This window comes from Mercenaria mercenaria, chromosome 8, assembly GCF_021730395.1.
Source record: "Mercenaria mercenaria strain notata chromosome 8, MADL_Memer_1, whole genome shotgun sequence".
In the NCBI taxonomy this organism is placed as follows: domain Eukaryota; kingdom Metazoa; phylum Mollusca; class Bivalvia; order Venerida; family Veneridae; genus Mercenaria; species Mercenaria mercenaria.
The window spans coordinates 1,138,940-1,164,290 of record NC_069368.1 but is presented as its reverse complement, the minus strand read 5'-3'; the positions used below and the strand labels follow the sequence as shown (position 1 = coordinate 1,164,290).

At 33.8% G+C, this 25,351-nt stretch overlaps 2 protein-coding genes across 9 annotated transcripts in view; both read left to right on the top strand.

Annotated features, from left to right (window-relative positions):
- LOC123523218 (protein amalgam-like) overlaps positions 1–25,351 on the top strand; it is a 72,044-nt gene that overhangs the window by 37,140 nt on the left and 9,553 nt on the right. The window contains exon 1 of one of the 7 annotated variants that reach the window (XM_045300926.2): positions 1,324–1,460. The exons of 3 other annotated variants lie outside the window; for them this stretch is intronic. In XM_045300926.2, the coding sequence (XP_045156861.2) occupies positions 1,400–1,460 (61 nt within the window). In that variant the 5' untranslated portion in view covers positions 1,324–1,399. 3 more of the 7 variants (XM_045300928.2, XM_045300923.2, XM_053549231.1) reach the window with 3 other exon arrangements.
- Positions 10,340–15,482, top strand: LOC123528851 (uncharacterized). Of its 2 annotated transcripts, XM_053549232.1 has the most exons (6): positions 10,340–10,486; positions 11,190–11,289; positions 11,652–12,782; positions 13,221–13,337; positions 13,776–13,878; positions 14,215–15,482. In XM_053549232.1, exons 1-3 carry the CDS (start codon positions 10,472–10,474, stop codon positions 12,350–12,352), a joined length of 816 nt encoding a protein of 271 aa, XP_053405207.1. In that variant the 5' UTR covers positions 10,340–10,471; the 3' UTR covers positions 12,353–12,782; positions 13,221–13,337; positions 13,776–13,878; positions 14,215–15,482. The 2 variants fall into 2 exon arrangements, with proteins under 2 accessions (XP_053405207.1, XP_053405208.1); XM_053549233.1 differs by lacking the exons at positions 13,776–13,878; positions 14,215–15,482 and having other exon boundaries at positions 13,221–13,339.

Genomic DNA, 25,351 nt, shown 5'->3' with positions numbered 1-25,351 from the left:
CCAACATGCCACTTTTTCATTACAAAACCTGTTTTCTATATTACAACAGATTGAATTTCCGCTATCTAGAAAAATCCATCTTTTCGATATATTAGTCGGTTCCGTCTTAAACTTCTGCTCAGAAATCTAGGGAGTGCATACCGCAACTGACATTGAAAAGATTCATGCAAAATTCCTACGACGTATATTAGTGGTCAGACAATCAACACGTTTATTGGCTCTGTCTGGGGGAACTGGGTAGGGTACCGTCGCACGTAAAATAATTATCCTGATATATTGAAGAAAATTATTGATTCTCCGTTTGACAAACGATGCCGAAAATAATGTAACATACGGGGGTAGAAATTGGGCAGTCCGTGTAAAAGGTATTCTGGAAGGGCAAGTGTTTGCGTATGTATGGAGGGACAAATTGATTAACACAAATACTTTAATGTTGATCTAAAAACGCATAATTGGTAGTCATTTTCAGTCGTGGTATTATGACATAAATAATTCCACGCGTTTACAGTCATACTGTCTCTTAAAGCGTACATTTGAGCGCGAGAAATATCCCAAAGTCATACTAGAGCGGAAATATTTACTGTCTCTCTCTAGTTTTCAGGTATCGGCCCATCAGTTATATATAAAAACATGAAGATACAACAATATACCTCGGGAACAACGACTCTGCAAATCATGTGCTATGAATAAAATTGAATCGGAATTTCATTTTCTACTTGTTTGCCCTAAAAAAGTACTTCAAGCCATAGTTTTGTGAGAAAGTTTATGCTACTCTTGAATTTTTCTACCAAATTAGCAATAAACATTTTGTCAAAATAAATCTATTTCGCAAAAACATCAATGTTGCAGTATTAGAATAATCTGCAGAAATTCGTTTAGTATTGTAAAAAATATTTGTTTGTCCACTCTTATTTTTTAACTGAATGGTATATATTGATGAAAATCTGTTTTTGTTGGGCAGCACTTTGCAGGGCTCCGAAGTGAAAATATGCCACGCAAGTATTTAATATTTTTAGATTTACACATTCAGCTTTTAATTCACTTACGATGGTATTAAACACATAGACTAATTATACAGTTTTTATTACACCAGATTTATATATTATACTGCGCCTCAGTATTGCTTTAAACTCATTGCTTACATCAAAAAGGGAGAGTAAATCATTCAGTATTATTCGTTATACATAAGTTATTTAAGCGTTAGTCAACCATAGCAATTATATGTCATACATCGATAAATATATACAAATGAAACGTAGGCCGAGTTTGGTATGTATATACAATTGAAATGATATAACTTAAAAAATGAGTTATTTTACTGGTAGATTAAACATATGAAAATTATGGAAATGGAAGACTTTACGTAACTTGATAGAAATATAAGTGTTTGAATATAAAAATGTTCCGGTGTTTTCGGAAATATTATATGATCATTATTCTGTTACTTGGCGGTGTTGTTGGTAAGATAATTCTTCATATTTGTTCCTGATTCTTTTGATTCACATGCCATTTGATATTCGAGTAGCCTTTAATTAAAAAGAAAATTCTTGACTTTGGAAAAGTGAAATCAATGTTCTCTAGTTAATATTTGTGTTTTAATGCTCAGTCTTATAAATTGGATAAAGAACAGGTAAAGGCTGTCGCTTCATACGTAACATTGAATAATCATGAATGACTTTCGCAAGTAACATTGTAATAGTTTTCTTGCGTATTTCTAACTGTTTGTTTGTTTTAGTGATTGTTGTTTTTGTTTTGTTGGGATTAACGTATCAGCAACACAATTATATGTCAATTGGCTACTTTTCAGCCTTCGTGCCGAAGGAAGGCCTCAGGTGCTACCTCGTTCATTTTCAGTTATAAGCAGAACCAACGACATTCCATAAGCCAGTTGGATGGCTTCCTCACATGAAAGATTTCTACACTCATGTGGGCGATTCGAAACCTCAGCGGTGAGGGCAACTGATTAAAGTCCGCAACCTAAACCACTTGGTCATAGAAGCCCCTTTCATCAAGTTCATTATTTTGTCTTTGTCTTGTCATTATAGAAATGCAAGTTTGTAACCTTACTTCCATATTAAGATGTCCCATAGAAACTGCAGAAAAAAATATTTTCCTCAATATGTACAGCACGGTCGAGTCTACACATGTATATTTTCATCCAGAAGTCCAATTGGGTTACATACATAGGAAAAAAGACAGGATAAAACTATTCTTACAAAACTTTAAATGTGAGTTATTTGACTGGTATAATATCTTTAAAGATGTGATTGGTTTTATTGAGACAAAAATCACAATAGACATCTCGTGAAAAGCACATCGTGTAATATACATAGGTGGTGCGAATTTAAAACATAAGTACATAAAAGATAAATCACACTAAACGGCAATATTGTCAGTAGTGATGTAGTGCACATTAATAAATCTCAATGACACCGAGCTATTATACATACTAATGTCGAGATTGTAAATAAGAAGTGACATTAGCTCTTTGATTATTGGCGGTATGCATTTATGAAAAAAGTCAGTAAAATGGAAAAGCTGTAAATAATTTGAAATAGAAGTTTAGATCACTGTGATAAAATATTAACATTACTATTCAATTGACATGGATAACTTTTGAATAAACTAAATTGTCAATTATTGTTAAACGTCAGTGTTCAAAATTTAATGACGATGTTGAATTAACTAATTATATAAAAAGTCACATTAGTTATATCAATTATATCAACACATGAAAATGAGTCAGTGAATTATGAATAATAATACATTATAAAACTGTCATACACGGTCAGTCCTTGGAATGTATGTAGATAGATGTCCTGATTTATGTATTCTTATGCCATTCCTATCAGAAATTGTCAATACTTAATATCCCAGTTGGTGAAACTCAGTGCAACAACGAACTTCATACCCACGCCATCCGCGATCTATTAGTTAAACCTACACAATTGCCCGCTAAAGGGGAATTGCAAAAAAACATTTAAGCATATTTTGGCAATGATAACCTCTGTGTATACGCTTGCGATTTGGATTGTCTTCGGAAATAGTGAAGTGAAAACACTGAAGTAGATGTATATATTCTACAATAAAGCGTGTGTCACTACTTAGTGGAATATGTTAAACATAGGAACAATTTTTGCCACTACTTAATGCAATATGTTAAACATAGGAACAACGTTTGACTATTTTAGTGTGTCATTATTTAGTGCAGTATGTTAAACATAGGAACAACGTATAACTGTTTTACTGTGCCTCTACTTAGTGCAATATGTTTAACATAGGAACCCAAAATATTTCTTTACAATGAGGTAATGTTTTTGTTTAGCACGGTTAATACATGTTTTTCTGATTCCATTCTTTCCAAAGTCATCACTTATACTACCATTATCACAGATTCTTGTTAATCATAATGATGGAATGATCTAATTTTCTTCTCTAATTCTAATAAGTGGAGTGAGTTCAATCTTTACAGCCGACATAAGCAACTAAATAGAACTGCCGGCGTGTTCCGGACATTTTAATAGGTTGCGTACAGGAAGCGATGTAACTAACGAACAGTTTTATTTATACACATGCTTCTTTCTGGAATCTCTAATGCCTTCTGGAGTGTTTTATTGAGTATCATTTAAATCTATTGTATTTTGTACACAACTCGTGAATGTTGCGGTAATTAATGGGATATACATACATTTCATTAATGTTAGCTCAAATGTAAACTGTTCACATAAATGATGTATAGAGCAAATTGCAGTGGGAACAACTTGAAAAACTTGAAAAATAACTGTTATGTTATTTATGTTGCATTTCTTTGTTATGTCAGATGATCTAAATGAGCCTAAAAATAAACGAAAAACTAAAAAAAAGTGTACGCAGCTCTCGTTACTTTGTATATCCGGATTGTTTTCCCTCAGACAGTGTTCAATGGCTTTTAGGAAAGAAACTTGGTAAAACAATTCTTTAATAAGAAAAGAAGTCATGGCAATAACCATTTGGATGTCATGAAAACTAAAAACAAATAAAAAATCAAAGTAAGGAAATTAATTTCTACGTCTAATTGGTCAGCCGTTACAGTTCTGTTTTTATAATTTACTTTGAGTTCAGACACAACGAATGTATTCGATATATTCGGAAACATAGCAGGCTATTAATTCCAGATTGAATAAAAGATGATATATTTGACTTTTGATTAATATATCATGCCTCATTCCTTACAAGTCTACTTCATAAATGTATCTTTACAAAAGGTCGGAAAAGATTTGTTTATACAAATTTTACCTTATGATTATATCAAACGCCGATATCTTATGTAATAACAAACAGAAATAAATCTGAAAACACACTATATATGCCAAACGTTGTACTATCTTACCTTTGTTCAACACATTTTAGTCTTGCCGATCATATTTGCTCTAGAGGGCTTGCACTGAATCATTAATTGCGCCTCCAGAAAGACTGAAAAAAAGACAAGTTCTCAGAGATCTATTTTTCGTTAGTTCACGTGAATGAGATGCCTGTTTCTATCTTACATCTTACATCGCTAAAGATTTGAAAGTGTTTAATACTGTTTACTGGAATGGTAATGGAAAATTAAATCATTGTGTGTGAAGCATCGCAAATAATTTAGACATCTTTTGGGAAAGCCCCAATCAACACCATCTTGTTAACGGTTTGTAATGAAAGCAACATATAAACACGATTGCCCATACGTCCTCAGACATTTCAATTATTTCTTGTAAGGAATTCATCAGCACCTAATCAGGAACAGTTCAACAATTGAATTGTCACAGGAATTACTCTTGCCAATAAATGAGATATTTTGCTGTAAGAGGTGCCTAAAGTACAAATAAAAAAACATCAGGGGAAAAACTGTAACAAGTAAATGACTTCAATATTGCGCTTGTACACTGTACTATTGATTTGTGGGGTGATCTATGTATTTCGATTATTGCTCGACGTTTCTGTTCCACGCCTCTTCTTGCTCTAAGGGGTATTGTTACTAAATCTTTCCTTCACAAAACAATTGGTTAATATTTGAAATGATATTTGTTTTGTGTCTAATACTGGCTTCTATCGGTTCATCGTTTTGGTATTTGTTTTAGCTGTTCTTACATATTCCGTACAACTGAGTTCAGTATTAAATAGGGTGTAAAAACAAACGTACTGGACGCATTAACTGACTACTTTTGACAGTAACAATATGTCAGAAAAGCCGACTAAGTTTTCCAACTGTATTTGGTTTTTATTAAAAGAGGTTACGACCCAAATGCTTTGAGACATACCGCATGTTAAGTGTTCAGCTCGTTTACAATTGGACACTACGCTTCCCTCTTTGACTGTGTCTGACGGAAGAGGGAGAGGACTCTATGATGAGCAGTTTGTAGATCCCACCAGGAATGAACTGTTTTGATTTCTGTCTTCTGGCCTGTTTCGTCTGGCCCTTAAGGGTATTTCTCTTGATCCTCTGTTTTCTACAAATGCACTGAATACGTACGTTTTTGGTTCTTAAGGTTTGATTTTTATATATTTATACAGAAGCATTTTTGTGTTTTACATGCCATGCCTTTTTGTTTCCATTGTTAGAGATTCATCTGACGGGGATTACTTTTATTAACACCGTCTCGTGTCTTTGGAAAATAGGGGATAAGAGGTAGGTTGGGCGCGCACCATAAACCGGTTTAAGCTCCCCAGTGGTGTTTTTGCCACTGACCATCCCACTGTGTTCCTTTATTTGTACGTTTTGTCCACGTGTATTTGCTTTGTATGCGAGTGTGTGTGTGTTGGTAGTGTGTACATTTGCGTGCTGCGAGTTTCGTTTTGGGAAGGCTGCGTTTTTGGAGTATGGCTTTCTCTGATATTTTCCTTGTTTTATTACTAAAGAATGTAAACTCATTTTGCATTCAGTTACATAGAAGTAGAATAAGAAGAAGATTTTATTTTAGCAGTATGGGGAAACACGTGACTTAAAAAGGCAGCTTACACGGAAAAATGGCCGATAATTTCTCCGATTCGTCAGGAAAATCCAGGTATTTCTATTGATAAACATTTGTTTTAGATGTTCTAATATATCCCATCATATGTCCCTTACCTTCCGATTTCTTCCGGTACCCATACTTTGTTCCATTCACCTATATTTTCCGAGAACACTTGCGAGGTTTGAATACATTCGCAGCTTTTTGGATGACGTTATCCACGGACCGACACAATTTTGTCCAGAAAATACAAATAACTGAAGTAAATGACAGTACAATCACATGAAAAGTTAACCAAGTAGCCTCTTCAACATAAACATGTAACGAACTGGCAAAAAACAAAGCAGACAAAAAGAGAATGTCGAATTCTATGAAATGGCGCTGAACACGTACATAGTCTTCAAAGGCGTTGTGCACGCACAGGAACAACTCTTCTATTTTATATTTAGAAACACTAAAGTTTCCGCGAGGTTTCTGTATTTACACACACTATATCATTGTTCTTCGTTATTAATAATAGTGTGACGTCTCAGCGTTAATACGTCACTGTTGTTTCACGTACCGATGCCAGATAACTTTTTTTTTTTGAAATCACAAAGATTCAGGCTAAGTCTGTGGGTAGTCTGTGGGTAGATTATAGCACACAAAATGTTTGTATTGTTTAAACACAACAGAGAATATTGACAGAAAGCTCTGATTTACTCACTCGGCCATAGCTATGTAAAAGAATATACTGGAATACATTGGAATACACAACACTATTTATAAACATATATTAAAAGTGAATCTACTATGCCTTCGAGTTGTGCATAAGGAAACCGATTTATTCGATTTATTTTCTTTTGCATAGGCGTTACTTGCCCGAAATAGACACATAATTTAGGAGTTCGGTGGCGTGCTTCGTCGGAATATTGTTTGGTACGCATACGCCCTGTACTACATTCTGGGCGCATCTGGGCACCTCTCCAGCTACACATTATAGTCAATGTAATATTATACATTTATTTTGACTTTTCTCCAGCATTTGTAATTGTGATCAGATTCCGGTACTGAAATAACAATGCAAAATAGGCAGAACTGACCTGGTTTTTATTTGTCCCGGCCACTTCCACAACTCTGTTATATTTGAACAATGGGCCTTGCAATGTATATTACTCTAAATACCGCGTTTATGTAATAAAATGCGGTAAAAATGCAGTCAACATATAAAGACATTGTAAAAAGTTTTTTCTTTATTTTCATTTGCGTATTCTTTCATGAACGTTCAGAATTAAATTATCCGGACAAATAGAGCATGTTTGCTTCAGTGCCGTTCATGCATGAACTTTCGTAGATCCTGTTTTCCAGAAAATGCGACTTTATCCTTTGACACAATAATTATATAACGTAAACAAACTTCAACGGTGTTCACTTTTCTCAGATAAAAGCTTACATATATCTTGCATGTAAAGAAATACAAATACAATTTATAAAAATAGTACTTACAAATAGATCTACAACTACTTTATCATTTATGCAAATGTCATTCCGTAAAGTGTACCATAACACTAAACATAAAATGTAGTACACAGTCGCAGCAAAAGAACTTCTTAAAGTAATTATTTACACATCTGTTTAGTATAAATATGTATAAACACGTTTAAATACAGAAGCCTCGTGGCAACAGAAGTATTTCTATAGCATAAAATAGAACAGTTGTTCCTGTACGTGCACAGCGCCTTTGAAGACTGTGTACGTGTTCAGCGCCATTTCATTTTCGACATTCTCTTTTTAGCAGCTCTGTTTGTTGCCAGTTCGTTACATGTTTATGATGGACTAGATACATGGTTAACTTTACATGTGATTGTACTGTCATTTACTTCAGTAATTTGTATTTTTTGGACAAAATTGTGTCGGTCCGAGGATACTGTCATCCCAAAAACTGCGAATGTATTCAAACTTCCCAAGTGTTCTCGGAAAATATAGGTGAATGGAACAAAGTATTGGTACCGGAGGAAATTGGAAGGTAAGGGGCATATGATAGGATATAGTAGAACATCTAAAACAAATATTTATCAATAGAAATATCTTGATTTTCCTGACGAATCGGAGAAATTATCGGCCATTTTTCCGTGTAATCTGCCTTTGGAAGTCACGAGATTCCCCACACAGTTTAGACTTGAGTTGAAAGCTCCTCATCTAAACATACAACATAGTACTGTTATGCTTAAAATGAAATTCTAGCGTTGTATTTTACCGACATTTATCATAAACTCTGCCAAAAATCGCTATTACCACTTAATGGAATATAAGATATTTGCAGACGCCTTGTCTGTTGTAATGAAACTATTAACGCTTAATTACTTTCTCCACTTAATTTATAGATAATGAAAAGATGAAGTAGCGTTATCAACAACGTTGGGATGCAATATTGTATTACTGTAACAACAAATGTTTTGCAAACTGTATGTAAGAATCGTTTTATTATGAGAGTTTTGAGAGGGAAAAAAACTCTCACAAAACTTTGTTTTGATTTACGCATTCATTGTACATCTTTCAAAAGACATGGACTAGGTATACAATACAACGAACATAAATCCATTGCTTAAATCAAAATGAAGTTTGTTTACCTACGATTTATAATTTATTTGGACGTTATTCAAGCAGAGCAATTATATGTCACACATCGATAAATACAACTGTCATAATGCCTGTAAGCTGTTTTGGATATTAATATTCAGTTCAAATGATGCATCTTTACAAATAAGTTATTTCAACGATTAACAAAACATGCGAAATTCTGGATTTACATGATACTTTTTTAAGTGTTGGAATAAAACATGTTCAGGTGTCTACGGGGATTATGTATACTATATGTAGTTATTTTGATACAATTTGTTGGTAAGAAAATTATGTATATTCTTTTGCTGATTCAAGCTGACAAGCTGTTTAAAACATAAAATTATTATCTTACGAAAAAAGGGGAATAATTATGGGTGTATTTTAAAAGCTTTCTCCCAAACTTATAAATCAAGAGAAAACAAATATTGACTGTTACGAATAAACTGATACCTCACCCATATTCATGAATGATTTTCTGAATAATTGCGAATGACTATTTGCATATTTCTAATTGATTGTTTGTTCCAATTATTGCCTTTGACTTCATTACTGGGATTAACTTTCATTTGATTTTGTTGTTGTTGGACAAATTCATGACGTATCCGGACAATATTTCAGTGGTAAAAAGTAGAGACCGTACCATAGCTCTTCGCATACTTTGATTTTTCAAACTAAAGTGATTTTTACAAGTGCACCGGTTACGATAAAAATGTAAACAACGGACTCTGTCTATATGAAACTTTGAAATGAATGAATGACAGTCGATCTTAGTCATAATACTGATTGACAGTGAATGCTAATGACTCCATGTGTTGCAGAAAAGTATTTAGTTTGTAACTGTAATTTCTCATCAGTTGAAATCCTCTCAAAACTGGTAAAATAATTACTTATATTTGGACAAAACTCACCGTCTTTGCCGTTCGACAGCTGCAAAAAGGGCACATATAAAAGATTCAGTGTAAGTAATATTTCACTGGTACTACCAGTTAGTAAGTTCATACTCTGAACAACACGTCAGAGAAATTTGGGCAGATTTGACCGATTATGACGTTGGCAGCTTTAGATTATATTTTTTCTTTACACAAAAATTGCCGTTAGGTAACAAAGCGAGTACGCCGATAATCCGGAGTTCACAGATTATTGTTCCAGTTCACGCAATGTAATCCAGCAATTAAACTGCATAGCTATTAGCTACTGCTGTTATAGGGAAGTGGTAGAGTGTCTGCCTTAGGTGTGAGAGGTCCTGGGTTCGAGTCCCAGTTAGAGCTTAACTATTTAGATTCTGCTAAAGCATAGTTTTGCTGTTAATAGACTGTTCCAGATGTTCTAAATTTTTAGCACACAGTATCATGGATCATTATTTAGCAATCCAGATCGAAGTTGAATGTTAAATCAAATGCACCCAATTAGAAAATATTGACTATATTATGTCTCTTTGATGTTTATGCTCTCCATGTTCAAGAAGAGTTACATTTCCTTGATCACAAAATTTTCGTTAACATGAAAATATTAAATGCTCATAAGTCCGCACTTCTGGTTAAAATATTGTCTATATTTCTGTTTTTGAGAAATATATGGACATTTGTCTTCATTTCAAAGCTCTTTAACTTTAAACTTATGATTTGAAAAACTTAGGTACTATCTCTATAAAAAGGTATAATACGACACATACCAATGTTAAACAATTTAGTGTTTTCATTTTTACAAGTCCAACCGATTTCAAGTGTTTCCGTAAAATAAATGGATAAAAGTCATGCGGCTTGTATGATATGAACCGCGCCAAGCAGAAATATGTCTTAACGTACATTATGACGAAATCGAGAAACGACGTCACAAGTTGCAGGTGCGATTTCAAAATGGCGACGCCCATGCTTTGACATGTTTACAATTTAATATTTGACATGGATACGTTTGAGGTATGTTTCAGTCTATAATATTACATGTTGATAATGTTGTAACATATATTTGAAAATTTATTCAGTATTATAAGCAGTTTTATTATGAAAATATGAGAAATCCCTTGCTATAAAAAGTGGTGAAGGTCAAGTGTGTCGTCACTGTCGAATCGATTGTTGTGATGTCATCAAGCTATATTTTGCATTGAATGAAATAATGAAAAAGAATCTAGATCTACATGTAACAATTTTGAAACGACATTTGTTCTCGTAAATTATTAATCAAGATAAGCCCTACAGTATTGCAATTTTCGATTTAATTGTATGCGAATGTTTCTGGCAATGTTTGTAGATTTAGATCTATTTTGTCCAATTTTTATTATTTATTTAAGTCAAAAAGCTTGCACTGTCGGCTACATCACATTTCTTTTTGTACATAAACATATGTAAAAAGATCTCTGCCGATGACATCATTGTACAATTTTTAAAGATGGTATGTGTTAGTTTCATAAGGTGTAATTATTTATACAATAAATGCAACAAGTAAAATTGTCTTGGGCGGAATGGCGCAGCGCTAGCGTACCCGATTTGCAATCTTAAGACTCGCGTTCGAGTCTGTCTCACGTCGTGTTTTTTTTTTTTTGTTTTTTTTTTATAAATTATAACTATTCATTTTATTTACTATTCAACCTCCACACATTCCATTCTTTTTTTCTCCATTCAGGATTTAGAAGATTTACTTGAAGTGTTTGGATTGGGAAGTAAATCTAGTACATCAAATAGCCAATGTACACAGGAACTTGCAGAAGCTGGAACTACAAATGGTAGTGACTGTTAAACTATTATTGACTTTTTAAATGTTTTTATGTATAGCTAAGATGCAGGTTATAATAACGACACACACGTTTTTAAAGTTCACTTAAACAATGTTTTTATAAATTTTCTTTATAGCTCTATATACATACACACGCTGTATGTGCGCGCGTTTGTGTGCATCATGATCATCATCAGTATTTACCTTAGCTAATAATACCAATAAATTAAATCTTACTTAGATGAAAATGATATATTTAGAAGAAAGAATTAAAATGAACGTGTTAATTATCTCCGATATTTTTCTGTTATGAAATTACATCACTAAGATATAAGTAAGCTTTAACATTCTATTTTCCATGATTACTTTAAGATGATGCTGATGATGAAATGTCCGTGGAAAACCTGGTGGAAAACTTCATGGCAGCTAGTGTTCAAACCGATACAGCTGGTGATGAACACAACGATGATACACATCTAAACCAAACAGATGAGTTTGACGAAGATGACCCCCAAAGAGATCTCGCAACTATCAAACATAAACTTCAAGAGGGGTGTGGCTGTAAACTTTGTTGTTTCAAAGGTGTTACAGTAGGAGTTGTTCTAGACAATATTCTTAGAATGAGAGAGATGTCAAAAGACAATAAAGAGTTATTTGTCATGGGAAACTTGCGAGAAAAACTTGGTACTGACCGGTGCAAGGAGGGAGAACGACAGCGAGTGCGCTTTGAATACAATTTCCAAGGAAAAACGGTTTGCCAGAAAGCATTTTGTTTGATATATGACATGGGGAAAAGCACTGTGAAGCGTATTCAGAAACACATTTCCACAAAGGGTGTAGGACCGCGGGTTCATGGTCTAGTAGGAAGAAGACCGTCAAATGCATTTTCCTCTGACGTCATCAAAGATGCAGTGCAGTACTTAATAAACTATGCAATCGAAGAGGGACTTCCACAGCCATCACCACCAAGAGGCCGAGATGATACACCGCCCATTTATCTACCTGCATCAAAAACTACGATCATGATTCATCAAGAATATATGGAAGCTTGTGTAGAAAGTGGTAAGCCTTAGGTTCACGTTGGAAAGTCAACATTTAAAAATGTATGGAATCAGTGTGTCCCTCATATAAAAATCATGAATCCGCGAGACGATGTATGCAAGACATGTGAGGACTTTCGCGATACCATATCTATGGCTAGAAGTGAAGATGACAAACTAGACGCCACTGCTAGTTATCACCAGCACGTTTTGTCTGCACGTGCAGAGCGAGAGGTGTATCAGCAATGTGTACAAGAATCTACGGCTCTTTTCCGAGGTAGCTCACAAGATCACAGCAAGGTCCATTATACATTTGATTTTAGTCAATATGTGAAATTACCTCATCACGCAAGAGAGAAAGGACCTACCTTCTTTATACAGCCACGCAAGGTGCAGATGTTTGGCTTCAGAATAGATGGATATCGCCAGTACAACTATTTAATAGATGAAGACCAGACAATAGGTGTGTAAGTTCAAATTAACATGATTAAGTACTAGTAACATTTGTTTTGTTTGTTAATAAAACGTAATCCATGTTTCTTGATTGACCAGTATTTCTCACTTCTCCGCATGTAACTGACAACTTCCAAACAAACGGTTACTTTTAAGTGTAATGCATGCAATTACAAAAATCAGGCAAAAATTGTATGCTTTGTTCGGGAAGCGAGTCCTTTATCTGTGTGGTTGTTAAAAGTATTTTATTCTTCCTACCAGACGAACCGGGCAGGCACATTACATGTTACTAGTATATATGCTCGTGATGACTAGGTCCTGCGCATGCGTGTCATATTGATTTTAACATTATAGACATATTGTAAATTTGTTACAGCTTGTTTTAAATATGATAAATATAATAGTTATAATGCAACTTTGCATTACAAGTTTCCATTTCATTTTCAAGGTGTAGACGGACAATTGGCACATGGACCCGATTCTGTGATCTCCATGTTGGACCACGCCTTTGGTACGTTTTGTCACCAGGGAGGAGATTGCACAATACATGCTGATAACTGTTTTGGTACGTGTCTATTACTGTTCAGAGAATAAAAAAAAGATCGAAAACAGGACACCCGTTTCATTGAAATATTATAAATTTGGAAATTGTAATTGTTTCTCATTCTCTGACCGCTAATAGTAAAAGTAACCTTTTTCTTTTTTGTGTAGGTATTAGGTTAAAGCATAAATTAACTGGCAGTTACGAGTTAAATAAACAATGGTTATGAACATGTGAATGGAACAATGCAAATGATAATAATGATAAAAATAGTTATAATGATAATTATTCATAATGTTAGATAAGTCATACTCATGAGATTATAATGATGATGATCATAATAATAATGTTGATGATAATGATGATGATCATCATAATCATGATGATGATGATAATGATGATTTGATAATGCGGGTGATGATTGATTTGATGTGGATAATAATTGTGAAAATTGTATTTCAGGTCAAAATAAAAACCGCTACGTGATTGCCTACCTCTCATGGAGAACTATGACGAACAGACACGATAATATCAAATATATGATGCAGTTACCTGGCCATACTAGGTAGTACAATTTACAGATTACCTAAAAACTTAGTCAAAGTGACATTCCTTTATACTTAGGGTGATATTCTTTAAGAGTGCATAGGAATTCATAAACAGATTTTAACAAAGAAATACTATTTATGTTTAAAAAGACGGCTATCTAAATGTATTTACGAAAGAATTTTATTCATCATTATAAATAAACATTTTGGGATTATCCTTGTTACCTTATTAGCTTGATCCGTTGTACATACCCTAAACGGCCTGTTGGTTTATAATGATACATTTTATGATGTATGTATGATATGTTCAAAGATTAAAGCAGTAACTGAATGATAACTGTCGCATTTTACAGATGTTTGATTGACGCCGGTTTTGGCAGAATTAAACAGAGGTATCGTAGGGAGGATGTTGATACGCTTCAACACGTAGCGGATGTTGTTGATCTGTCATCCTGTAGCAACGTCTCAGTTGTGTATGGCAGGGATACATGGAAATGGAGGCAGTGGAAGGCTTTCTTCGGCGACAGATATAAAAAGTTCCGAATATATCCAAGTACCACTACTTCCGGTTCACTTCAACAGACCCCGGAGCCGTATTTATGAAAATGTCTGCGGTTGACACAGAGGAGACAAGGTTTGTCGTCTGTAAAACAAACCTTCTTGCTATGGATTCATGTGACATTCCCCAAGAAATAATGCCAGCTGGACTTAACCGAGAGCGACAGCGCTACCTTTACAGCCAGGTTCGCCCGCTTGTGAGACTTCAGTTTCAGGAAGAATTCTGTGCAGTACCAGCTCAAGAATAGTGGACATGTGAAAAGCAATGTCTTTAAATGGGAGCTTTTTAACGCTAGACGTTTGTCGTCTCGTGAACAAAGTGTTTACAAATGTGTAAAAATGAGATTTTTAATTTGGTTATATATCGTTATGGTAATAAACAGTGTAAACTTGAAAATTGAAGTACATACTGAAATACCGGATGACGGACTTCTTTCACTGCTGTTACCATGGGAACGGATAAATAAGTGTGCTATTTCAGATATGTTGCTTGTTATAAGGGACGGCATTTAATGATTTATTGTTCTAAACAAAAATGTTTTGAATCTGATTTCTATATGTTGCTTTAAATTTTATGTAAATAATTCCTTTTCACTACCGTTGTATGCTACTGATGTTACTAAGTTTACATAGAAAACTGCTTTTCTTTTAATCATAACAAATTTGTAATAATTAAGTGAAATTTCGTAGGATATTTTTGTAAAAGTGGAAAAAAAATTTAAAACTGTAATGTTGTAAGTTTACCGGTGTAAAAAGTACTTAAAATGTCTTGAAAGCTGCATAATTCTATTCGCAAGTCAGTCGTTTCCATGACAACAAATATTTGTATAAAAATAAATACTTATATTTCAGAGAAAGTGTTTGTCTTTACATATGATATTAAATGACCGTTGTAAAATCACTATAATACAGTAGATAAACATATAAATCCAATACTTCTTTTTAATTGTTTGACATTTTTGTTAACGTTTTCTTGACGTTAATTGTGTATTTTTTTATTCAAGATGACGTCTTTGGACTGAAATGCTCAAAAATGTACGTAATATACCTATAGAAAGGTTTACATTTTTATAAACAGTAAAAAGTGCAGAATAATAATCAATGAAAACCTAAAAATGTCACAAAATTACGTCAAGACATATTTCTGCTTGGCGCGGTTCATATGTACCATGTCTCATTCAGCTATATAGAGATTGAACCTAAAATTTTCAAAGATAGAGAGGTATTAAATAAAGTCTGGAAATTTATTTCCAAGTGCTTCAAGTAACAACAAAAAATGGATTTTACAAGTGTGAAATCTTTGTAAACTTTGTTTATATCAATAACAGGAAGTTTTAATATTTATTCTAATATGCTTGCCTCTGTTAAAACACTCTTACACTAGAATGACGTCACATATACGTGCGGTGACGTCAACGTTTTTGTTGCGACCAAGAAAGAGCACTTCTATATTTTATCTATTTTAGATTAAGGGCATTAGAATCTAAATAATTTATAGCACAAGTGTGTTTTAACACTATTTATACACTCGGGTGGTGATACGTCGTTCAAATAATTTCACTCGGGCTGCGACGTATAACCACACATCGTGCATAAATAGTATTTAAGCACTCTTTTGCTATAAATGATTTCTTAATTGTAAAGCTGTGTTCGCAAAGAGGGACATCTATTGCCTTAGGCAAGAACTTACTTTACTTTACTTCCTCTGAAGTGGAAATAAAAACGGTTTTAGACACAGCATTATACGTTTTCAATACTACATTCATATGTGTTTGATTTACCCTTGCTCTAAAATCCTCTTTCGACTTCAACTGAATAAGAAATTGTTTAGTAAAAAATACCTGTAGGTAAAATGACAATGTCGAAAACATTTAGACATATTTTCTTATTATCACTTCCGCTTAAATGAATGCATAAAGACTGTCGCCATATCTTGTCATAATATTTAGCTATATATCTCCAATTTGCTGAATCATTTGGTGAAAAAAATTACTAATCGTTTATTTTATGATGCATACATCCGTATTATCGCGTTTAATAAAACACAAGAACATATTATTACTTTACTAGAGCAACAATTTATGTTGAAGATGGCTACAAATCGATGGATATAGGTCATAAATTAGCCACGCAAAATACTTATAAGCTAATAGATAATATCAGGCAATTGATTAAAATACTCTAATTAACATAATCCTTATGATAATAATGTATTCAATTTGTGTGCAATCTTCTGATAGGTCTAGTCTCCGAACGTTTGGAATAAGCCATAAATGTACAGGGTTAAATATATATCATTTATTATAACTTAAATAAACTAAGAGTTTCTAAATTAACTTTTTAGACCTCAAATGGTTTCTAATTATTACAGGTTTGCCTTTTGAAATATTACAAAGACCGGAATGCGCGATCAGCCACGTTCCCGGTCGAAAGACTGCTTTGTGTCCAGACTTCCAGACAAGACATTGGTTGACGGGTTTTAATATCTTTATTCAACTTTTTTGTTCAGTCGTCTCCTTGTAGTCTTGAGCGCTATGCCCAATTTTTTAGTTTTGTCTCATTGCAATATCACGCTGAAGACACTTGACATGATTGTCCATCCTATCCAACCATTTTATACTAACACAGTCCAAATACTATTCTCTTAATGCCCAGAGTAATAAATACTGGTACTATTTTTTACGTCTTAAGTGTGACCAAGGAGCGAACCCACAACCTCCCTCACTCGAGGTGGGCGATCTACTACTAGACTACGTTGACTGTTTTCAAAATTATCTGTTTAAATGTACTGACAGCAACAACGTGATTTGAAAAGAAAACAAAGATAGAAATATAACATATGAATAATTCTACTTGGGAAAACCATACGCGTGGATTGCGAACTTGACATTCCAACGCATTTTATTCCCACTTAACCGCGATTCATTCAGAAATAAACGTGATCATAATGAGCTGAATGAAGTTGTAAAGTGTTAAACCACATATTTTTTCTATGTAAACTGCGGATATACTGAAGTGAAAACACTGATGAGAACGGTTACTAATACATATGGGATACGTTTAACAATCAAGCCTTTTCATGAAAATAAACGTCAGCGCCATCGACTTATCATTCCATTATTCCTGTCACGGGACATACTTTCTGGACATACTAGTCCAAACTCAGGGATTGTTAAGGTGGGAATGTTAATGAGAAAGATTACTGGATAGACGTTGTAGCGAATGAAAAATGTCACGGCCCGGTTTTCATCAGGTTTGAAATAGACTTTTTATCCTTGTATTGGTATATTTCTGAAGTTTGTATACAGTTTCGTGCCAAATCATAGCTCTGACATGCGTGAATACTTTTTAACAGTTGCTTCCGTCCTAAGTTTAATTGAGAACGACAAAACCGACTCCGTGGCCGAGTGGTTAAGGTCGCTGATTTCAAATCACTTGCCCTTCATCGATGTGGGTTCGAGCCTTACTCGGGGCGTTGAATTCTTCATGTGAGGAAGCCATCCAGCTGGCTTACAGAAGGTCGGTGGTTCTACCCAGGTGCCCGCTCGTGATGAAATAATGCACAGAGGGGCACCTGGGGTCTTCCTCCACCATCAAAGCTGGAAAGTCGCCATATGACCTACATATGACCTACGTTAAACACCCCCCCCCCCCCCCCCCCCCCCCCCACCACCACCACCACCACCACAAAAAATGGATATACCTACATTTAACTGTAATGGTGCTTTGTACATGCCCGCTTCTGGTAGCTATGTGCGTTTGATTAACCGGAAGTGACGACGTAGCATCATTTATCAGGAATACCTAGAATAATTTCTGGTAGCGCTGGTATCCTGTGTTTTCGTTGATAAACAGGCAGGATCTTGTCTTTCTGAAGGTTTATTTTGACAATTGGTACTTTCGATGTCAAATAATTAAAATTATTAACATAAAATAAGCGGTAATATAATTAAAGACTCCAATTGAAATTCGGGGAATAGCAAAAAATTAAGTACATGGACCTTTATATATTAGGTAAACTTTCATTTGAATGATTTAAACTTTACAAAAATATTTTTGTGATGTGTATTAAAGCTTCCGTGATTCATGTTGCTGGTACAGGCTCTATGGGTAGGGTAGTGTGTAGTATTTCTTTTTCTAAAAGAATAAGTAATGGCATCATTAACCAGGGTGTTTGAACCTCTATATGCAGCCCGTCTGGGCGTACCATGTGAGGTTTTAAGCACTGGTATTCGGCAGTAGGGGTAAAATGACCTCAAGGGGCAGGGTGCGGTCATGACTGTTTGTTTAGATAAAGTTATTATTATTATTGTTGTTATTATTATTATTATTGTTATTATTATTTTTATTATTATTATACACAACGTCATTGAATATGTCATAGGCGTTTAATCAAATAAATTAGTTTTAGTTACATGTGATAAATCCATTTCGATTTTCAACAAAGAATCAGCTCCTGCCAAAATGGTGTGTTTGTTCTGAATCCACAATTCAATACAATTCTATTCATGATGGTTTGCTATTTTGGGATTTAGATCGTTATAGACATAAGTTATATATGTGTATACAGATTCTGTACCGCAACGAAAATGTTCGTAAACTTGCAAAAATCCTGTGTCTGAAAACGTTTTCATGTGCTAGTACATTGGGTTTGAAATCACTGCTGGTGAAAACTTTAAAATGATTAATTTCCCTTTTGATGTATTTGTCTGCATAAAAAAAAGCAGAACCACGAGCAATAGACAATAGAATTTCGAACTTAAAAAAAAAAGCTTCAAATACATACGATATTTAAAACATATTTCAACATACAATGAGGTAATAATAATATTTATCAAACGCCAGTTAATACATATTTTCCGATCAGATTATTTTCCAAGTAATCAACCATATTGCAATTATCAAATATATTGTGTATCATCCACCGACGTGAACCACACCTGTGTAAAAATATCCGCTGAAGGGGATCGACAACAATTAATATGAATATTTTTTCATCACTATACGTTTTATGAACAGTCCTCGATTTAGCATTAAGATGTAAATATTATATATATAAATAGTTGTTTAAAAGACTTTAAACGTAGTTATGCGATGCGTATGTGATAATCCGTCTGTGTGAGAGCAGAATCAACAGTCAATAAACTTTAAAAGACGTAAAAAATTAAATCATATGACAAGACGATGTTTATTTCTTCATGCCTGACCGTCTTTAGGTATATAATCGTGGACGTATATTTCTCTACATCTTTTTATCCCCCGCCGATGAAATCGGGAGGGGGGTATTGAAATGGCGTTGTCCGTCCGTCAGTCCGTCCGTCAGTCCGTCAGTCCGTCCGTCCGTCCGTCTGCAGCCATTTCTCAGTAACTACTTGGTAGAATTTCATGAAACTTGAAATAAACATGAACCAACATACTGCGATGATGCCCGTCAAGTTTTTTTTTTGATTGGTCAATTTCCCTCAGAGTTATTGCCCTTGATTTAATAAAAAATGTCCGTCTGCAGCTATTTCTCAGTAACTAACAGGTAGAATTTCATCAAATTTGAAGTAGACATGAACCAAGATACTGTGCTGATGCCCGTCAAGTTTTTTTTTTGATAGGTCAATTTCCGTCAGAGTTATTGCCCTTGATTTAATGAAAAATGTCCGTCTGCAGCCATTTCTCAGTAACTAGCAGGTAGAATTTCATCAAACTTGAAACAGACATGAACCAAGATACTGCGACGATGCCCTTCAAGTTTTTTTTCGATTGGTCAACTTTCCATATAGTTATTGCCCTTTAATTGTTTAAAAATCCACAGATCTGTACATAACAAACCAACCAATTGGAAGAATTTCATTAAACTTCTTTCATTCTTTTCCATGAACATTTATTATAAACATGTGATGTTGTGTACCTACACCTGGTCACCACCTTACCTTGGTCCCCCCCCCCCCACCCCACCCACCCACACCCCCACCATTTTTTTTTTTTTTCATTTTTCATTTTCTATCAATATTTATAATCAACATGTAAACTGTTGTGTCCTCACCCCCCCCCCCCCCCCCCCAGCCCCACCCAAACAAACCATTCATTTTCTTTTAATTTGATTTTGACTAATGAAATTATTTGCTTCTTGGTAACATTCTTAACTTTTTGCTGGATATATTTTTTTGCCGTTCCTCAACTCTGACCCTTTCGGCGGGGGATTCCAATTCATCGAATTTGCTTGTTAGATATTGACTTACTACTATTTCAATTTAAATACTTCTAGGTTATGCAATATTGTTCTGTATAATACGGTGTTTAATACTACTTCAAATTCAACATACTTATGTTTATCTAAAAGCATATTTGTTAGAAAAATTATCACACGAGGATACAGTGCAAAACTAAAGCATAAGTGTGAGACTCTTTCATGCATTTTTTCTCCTACGTTCTTCAAAAACGGACAGAGGGAGTGGATTACGTGTTTCAGCTTGCCTGCCTAGTCGTGTCCTTATAAGTTATACTCTTGTTGCTCTGACATGAGACTATTTATTGAATACATTGGTGTATTGTTACATCGGATTAACCGTATGTGTATGTTTACTTTACGACTGGTATGTTGCCATTAATGATAGTTGAAGTATAAGGTTACCATACCAAAAATGCCCTCCCCACACCCCTCAGTTTTCGTTATGCAGATATCTGGCTGTTCAAAGGCGGTGTCTCTATTTCAATGTGCTTTTTGTCTGTTTCCATTTATATGTTATGTACTTTGTCTTTTTTGTTAGCGGTGTTGCCTCTCCTTATGTCCTTACATTCTCTTTCGTGCATACATCCACCTGCCACTTTTTATGCCACTCCAGTTACGACATCATCCTCCATTACTACTATATATATGCTATGCATAATATCATATCAAGTGCAAAGGCTTTTTTATTTTATAACAACAAGACGTAAATCTGAAGCACACTACACATTTGCAAATTCGTGCCAACAACAACAACATCGTAAAAGACTGAACAATGGCAAATCTTAGATATCTAATTATATTAAGTGCATGTGCACTTAGCCGTTTGATAAACGAGATGTCTGATCCTTTCATACGTTGAAAAAATCTTACAATTGCTGATTAGGGAGTGTTCAATTTCTGTTTACTGAAAAGTTGACGGAAATTAAACCGTGGTGTATGAAGCAACACAAATTATTTTGACATCTCACGTTTGTCCATACGGCACCAGACATTTCAATTATTTCTAATAAGGAATTCATCATCGCCTACAGAACAGCTCAACATTCAAATTGTCATAGGAATTACTTTTGCCAATAGATGAGCTTATTTTGCTGTAAGAGGTTTCTGGCGTATAAATAACCTGATAGGTATTTCGGGAAAAAAAAGTTCATGAGAAAAAGAGTATTAGTATTGTAGAAGCTACAGCATCTCAATATTAATTATAAATTTCTCTTAGGTATCTAATCAATCAGTGACAGTTGTCGTTACAGTGCAATAAGTTATTCTCTTTGATTATTTTTCTACGTTTCTCTAGATTAGTGTGGAAAATTATTCGAATACTGTCGATTAGTGATTTAAAATGATAATTGTTCTATCTTTAATTTCCATCACCTATCACGGCTTTATTTGTGCATTATTTATTTTTCATACCAGATTTTCATTAAAATGTTAAAATGTTTATATAAATATGTTCAATATTGAATACGGTGTTACATTTAACACGTACTACGAACTGATCACTTGTAGACAGTAACATTAGAATAGAGAAATTAAGTTATTACCATAATGTGCAATCATTTTTTCAATTATATGGTATTAGAAAGTATAATTTACTTATCACTCTTAATTTACTGACTGAAAAGAAAAGAATAAACACTGCAAAAAGGGTGTATTCTAACACGATCCGATTATGTTCGTATTAAACAAAGAAGGCAGAAAACAGTGAATTATTATACAACAAATCACTGTTCTGACGTCACAATTATTACGTCATGGCGTCAAACGGCATAGCGGCGCGCTGGAAAAGAAACCGATTGAGACCGGGCAACTATTTAATGAATGTCGTCAAGGATTTAATTAAAAATCCTTGGTAACGTGTTAGAATCGAAATAATATATCTCATTTAGTGATTTGCTCTTGAATAAATCATCGTTTGTCGTTCAGATGCGTATTATTATATCACTCGGGCTGCGCCCTCGTGATATAATTCCTTCGCATCTGAACTCCAAACAATAATTTATTCAACGACAAATCACTGAATGAGATATATTATTTCTTAAACAATTTGCTGAGAGGTATTCGCAGAAGCCTTGTCTGTTGTACTCAAAGCATTTCTCAAAACATTACTCAAAACATTACCACTTAACTATTTACCAGATAATTCATAGACGATGAAAAGATGTATCGTAACAAATGACGGAGAGATGAAATATTGATGTTATCATACCAACAAGTCTTTTATAAACCGTAAATAGGAAGTGTTTGCTTTCATGTTATCAAATAAGTTTACTCAGCTTGAACCTAGATAGCGTATAAACAGTTTAAAGTAATAAATATAGACAATTGAAAAGTTGTCTTTAGGATTGCAACAGCACCATGGATGAACTCTTATTTTAAGAGTTGTTGAACTTTGAGACACTGTGAACTGTAGGGACAGGCAACATTTATTAAACAATTCTAATATGCTTGTTTCTGTTAAATCACGCTAACGCTTAAATGACGTCACGTTAACGTGTGATGGCGTCAATATTTGTGTTGCGACCAAGAAAGAGCGCTGCTATATTTTATCTACTGTTTTATATAAAGAGCACATTAGAATCGAAATAATGTATAGCAAAATCGTGTTTTACTTAAATTAATACACTCAGATCGTTTATACATCCCAAGAAAATTTCACTGGGGCTTACGCCCTCGTGAAATTATTCCGCGGACGTATGACCTCTTTTCGTGCATTAATAACGTTAAAATACCGTTTTTCTATACATTATTTCCTAATTAATGAACAATGTTACAATGGCAACTTAAGTACAATCAGTAATTCGAGAGACACGTAATTTTTAGAGTTTGCAATGATACCATAAGTTCTTTTGCATAAGAATTAGTCATCATAAATTTGTTCAAAAACTCAAACTTGAATTTTGATTATATGTAAAAGAAATGACTATTATGAGTGCAGTAAGATCAAATGGATGGACAGTAACTATATCGATTTTTCAGCCGTAACATTCTGTTTTGCGAATTCTATAAGATGACATTAATCTCTTATATTTACGTTATATCAAAGGCAAAACGCGCTCATGCATGCGCATATATGTAAATTCGTAGAACTTAATACAAAAACATTAGTTGTAACTGATGTGATCATCGTTTATGCTTTTAAAATGTTGTAAACAAATCTGTCATTTGAAAAACTGAAGACAGTTGTTTTCTAATTAGAATATTCTGACTCAAAAAACAAATGTCAATTTATTATGAGTTGAAAATAAATTGTTTTGAAATACATAATTACTATCCAGCAAATGGTATTTTAATAGTAGTAGATATTTCGATTTTCAATTAATGACATTACATATAGCATATTGTATATTCTTCGATCAAAGCAATAAAAACTAGAACTAAAAAAAGTATTACTAATCCCAAGGCACATAAACTTGAATGCAGAAATGAAAGTCGGGCAAAGAATAGCAATATGGCTAATTACATTACAGAATGGCAATATGGCCAATTACGTTACAGAATTGCAATATAACTAATTACATTACAGAATGGCAATAGGACTAATTACATTACAGAATGGCAATAGGACTAATTACTTAAAAGAATTGCAATATGACTAATTACATTACAGAATGGCAGTATGACTAATTACATTACAGAATTGCAATATGACTAATTATATTACAGAATGGCAATAGGACTAATTACTAAAAAGAATGGCAATAGGGCTAATTACTTACAGAATGGCAATATGACCAATTACATTACAGAATTGCAATATGACCAATTACTTTACAGAATTGCAATATGACCAGTTACATAACAGAATGGCAATAGGACTAATTACTTAAAAGAATGTCAATAGGGCATATTACTTACAGAATGGCAATATGACCAATTACATTACAGAATTGCAATATGACCAATTACTTTACAGAATTGCAATATGACCAATTACATAACAGAATGGCAATATGACTAATTACATTACAGAATGGCAATATGACAAATAACATTACAGAATGACAATATGACCAATTACATTACAGAATGGCAATATGACCAATTACGTTACAGTGCAATATAGATGATACTTTATTAGAACAATATCATTACATTAAAAGCACACACACAATGCAAGTTTACATACATATTTAGAACGATCAATATCTACTGAACCAAAACAAAACATTTTTATTAAAAACAAGGGAGAGTAGGCATCAGGGTTAGTTTTCTAGTTGATTATACACTTCTAAAACCCTTTTATCATTGTAAAACGACACTGTATAGATAGCAAAAACGTTTGTATGCTTTGAAATTATGTAATCTGCTCATAATTGGTAGGTTTTCATTTAAAATACAATATTGGTAAGATAAATCATTTCTCTTTATATTGAATAAACCCTCTGATTATTTATCAATAAAAGTAGAATAGCTAATAATGGATAGATTTATATATGGGAACATTTATGGATAAGTTATGCATCAATATACAGGTCTATAAGGATGGTGTTATATACTTATATTCAAAGACATTTTGTTATAAAACCAAAGCCTCTTTTCGCCAAAGGAAATTCCAAATGCCATCATAATTTTTATGTCACATATATATAGATATATGCTGCTTTCATACTTAAGCTGTACTTGCTGTGCTGAAGGAGATCTACCCTTACCATCCCATTTCTTTTACTTAAGCTGTACGAATACAAATCAAACTGCTAGAAGAGTAAAAATTG

Excerpts from the sequence above, each read along its gene's own strand:
- LOC123528851 (XM_053549232.1), top strand. Across the intron at positions 11,290-11,651 it reads AGAAGCTGGAACTACAAATG|ATGATGCTGATGATGAAATG; the intron begins GTAGTGACTGTT and ends GATTACTTTAAG.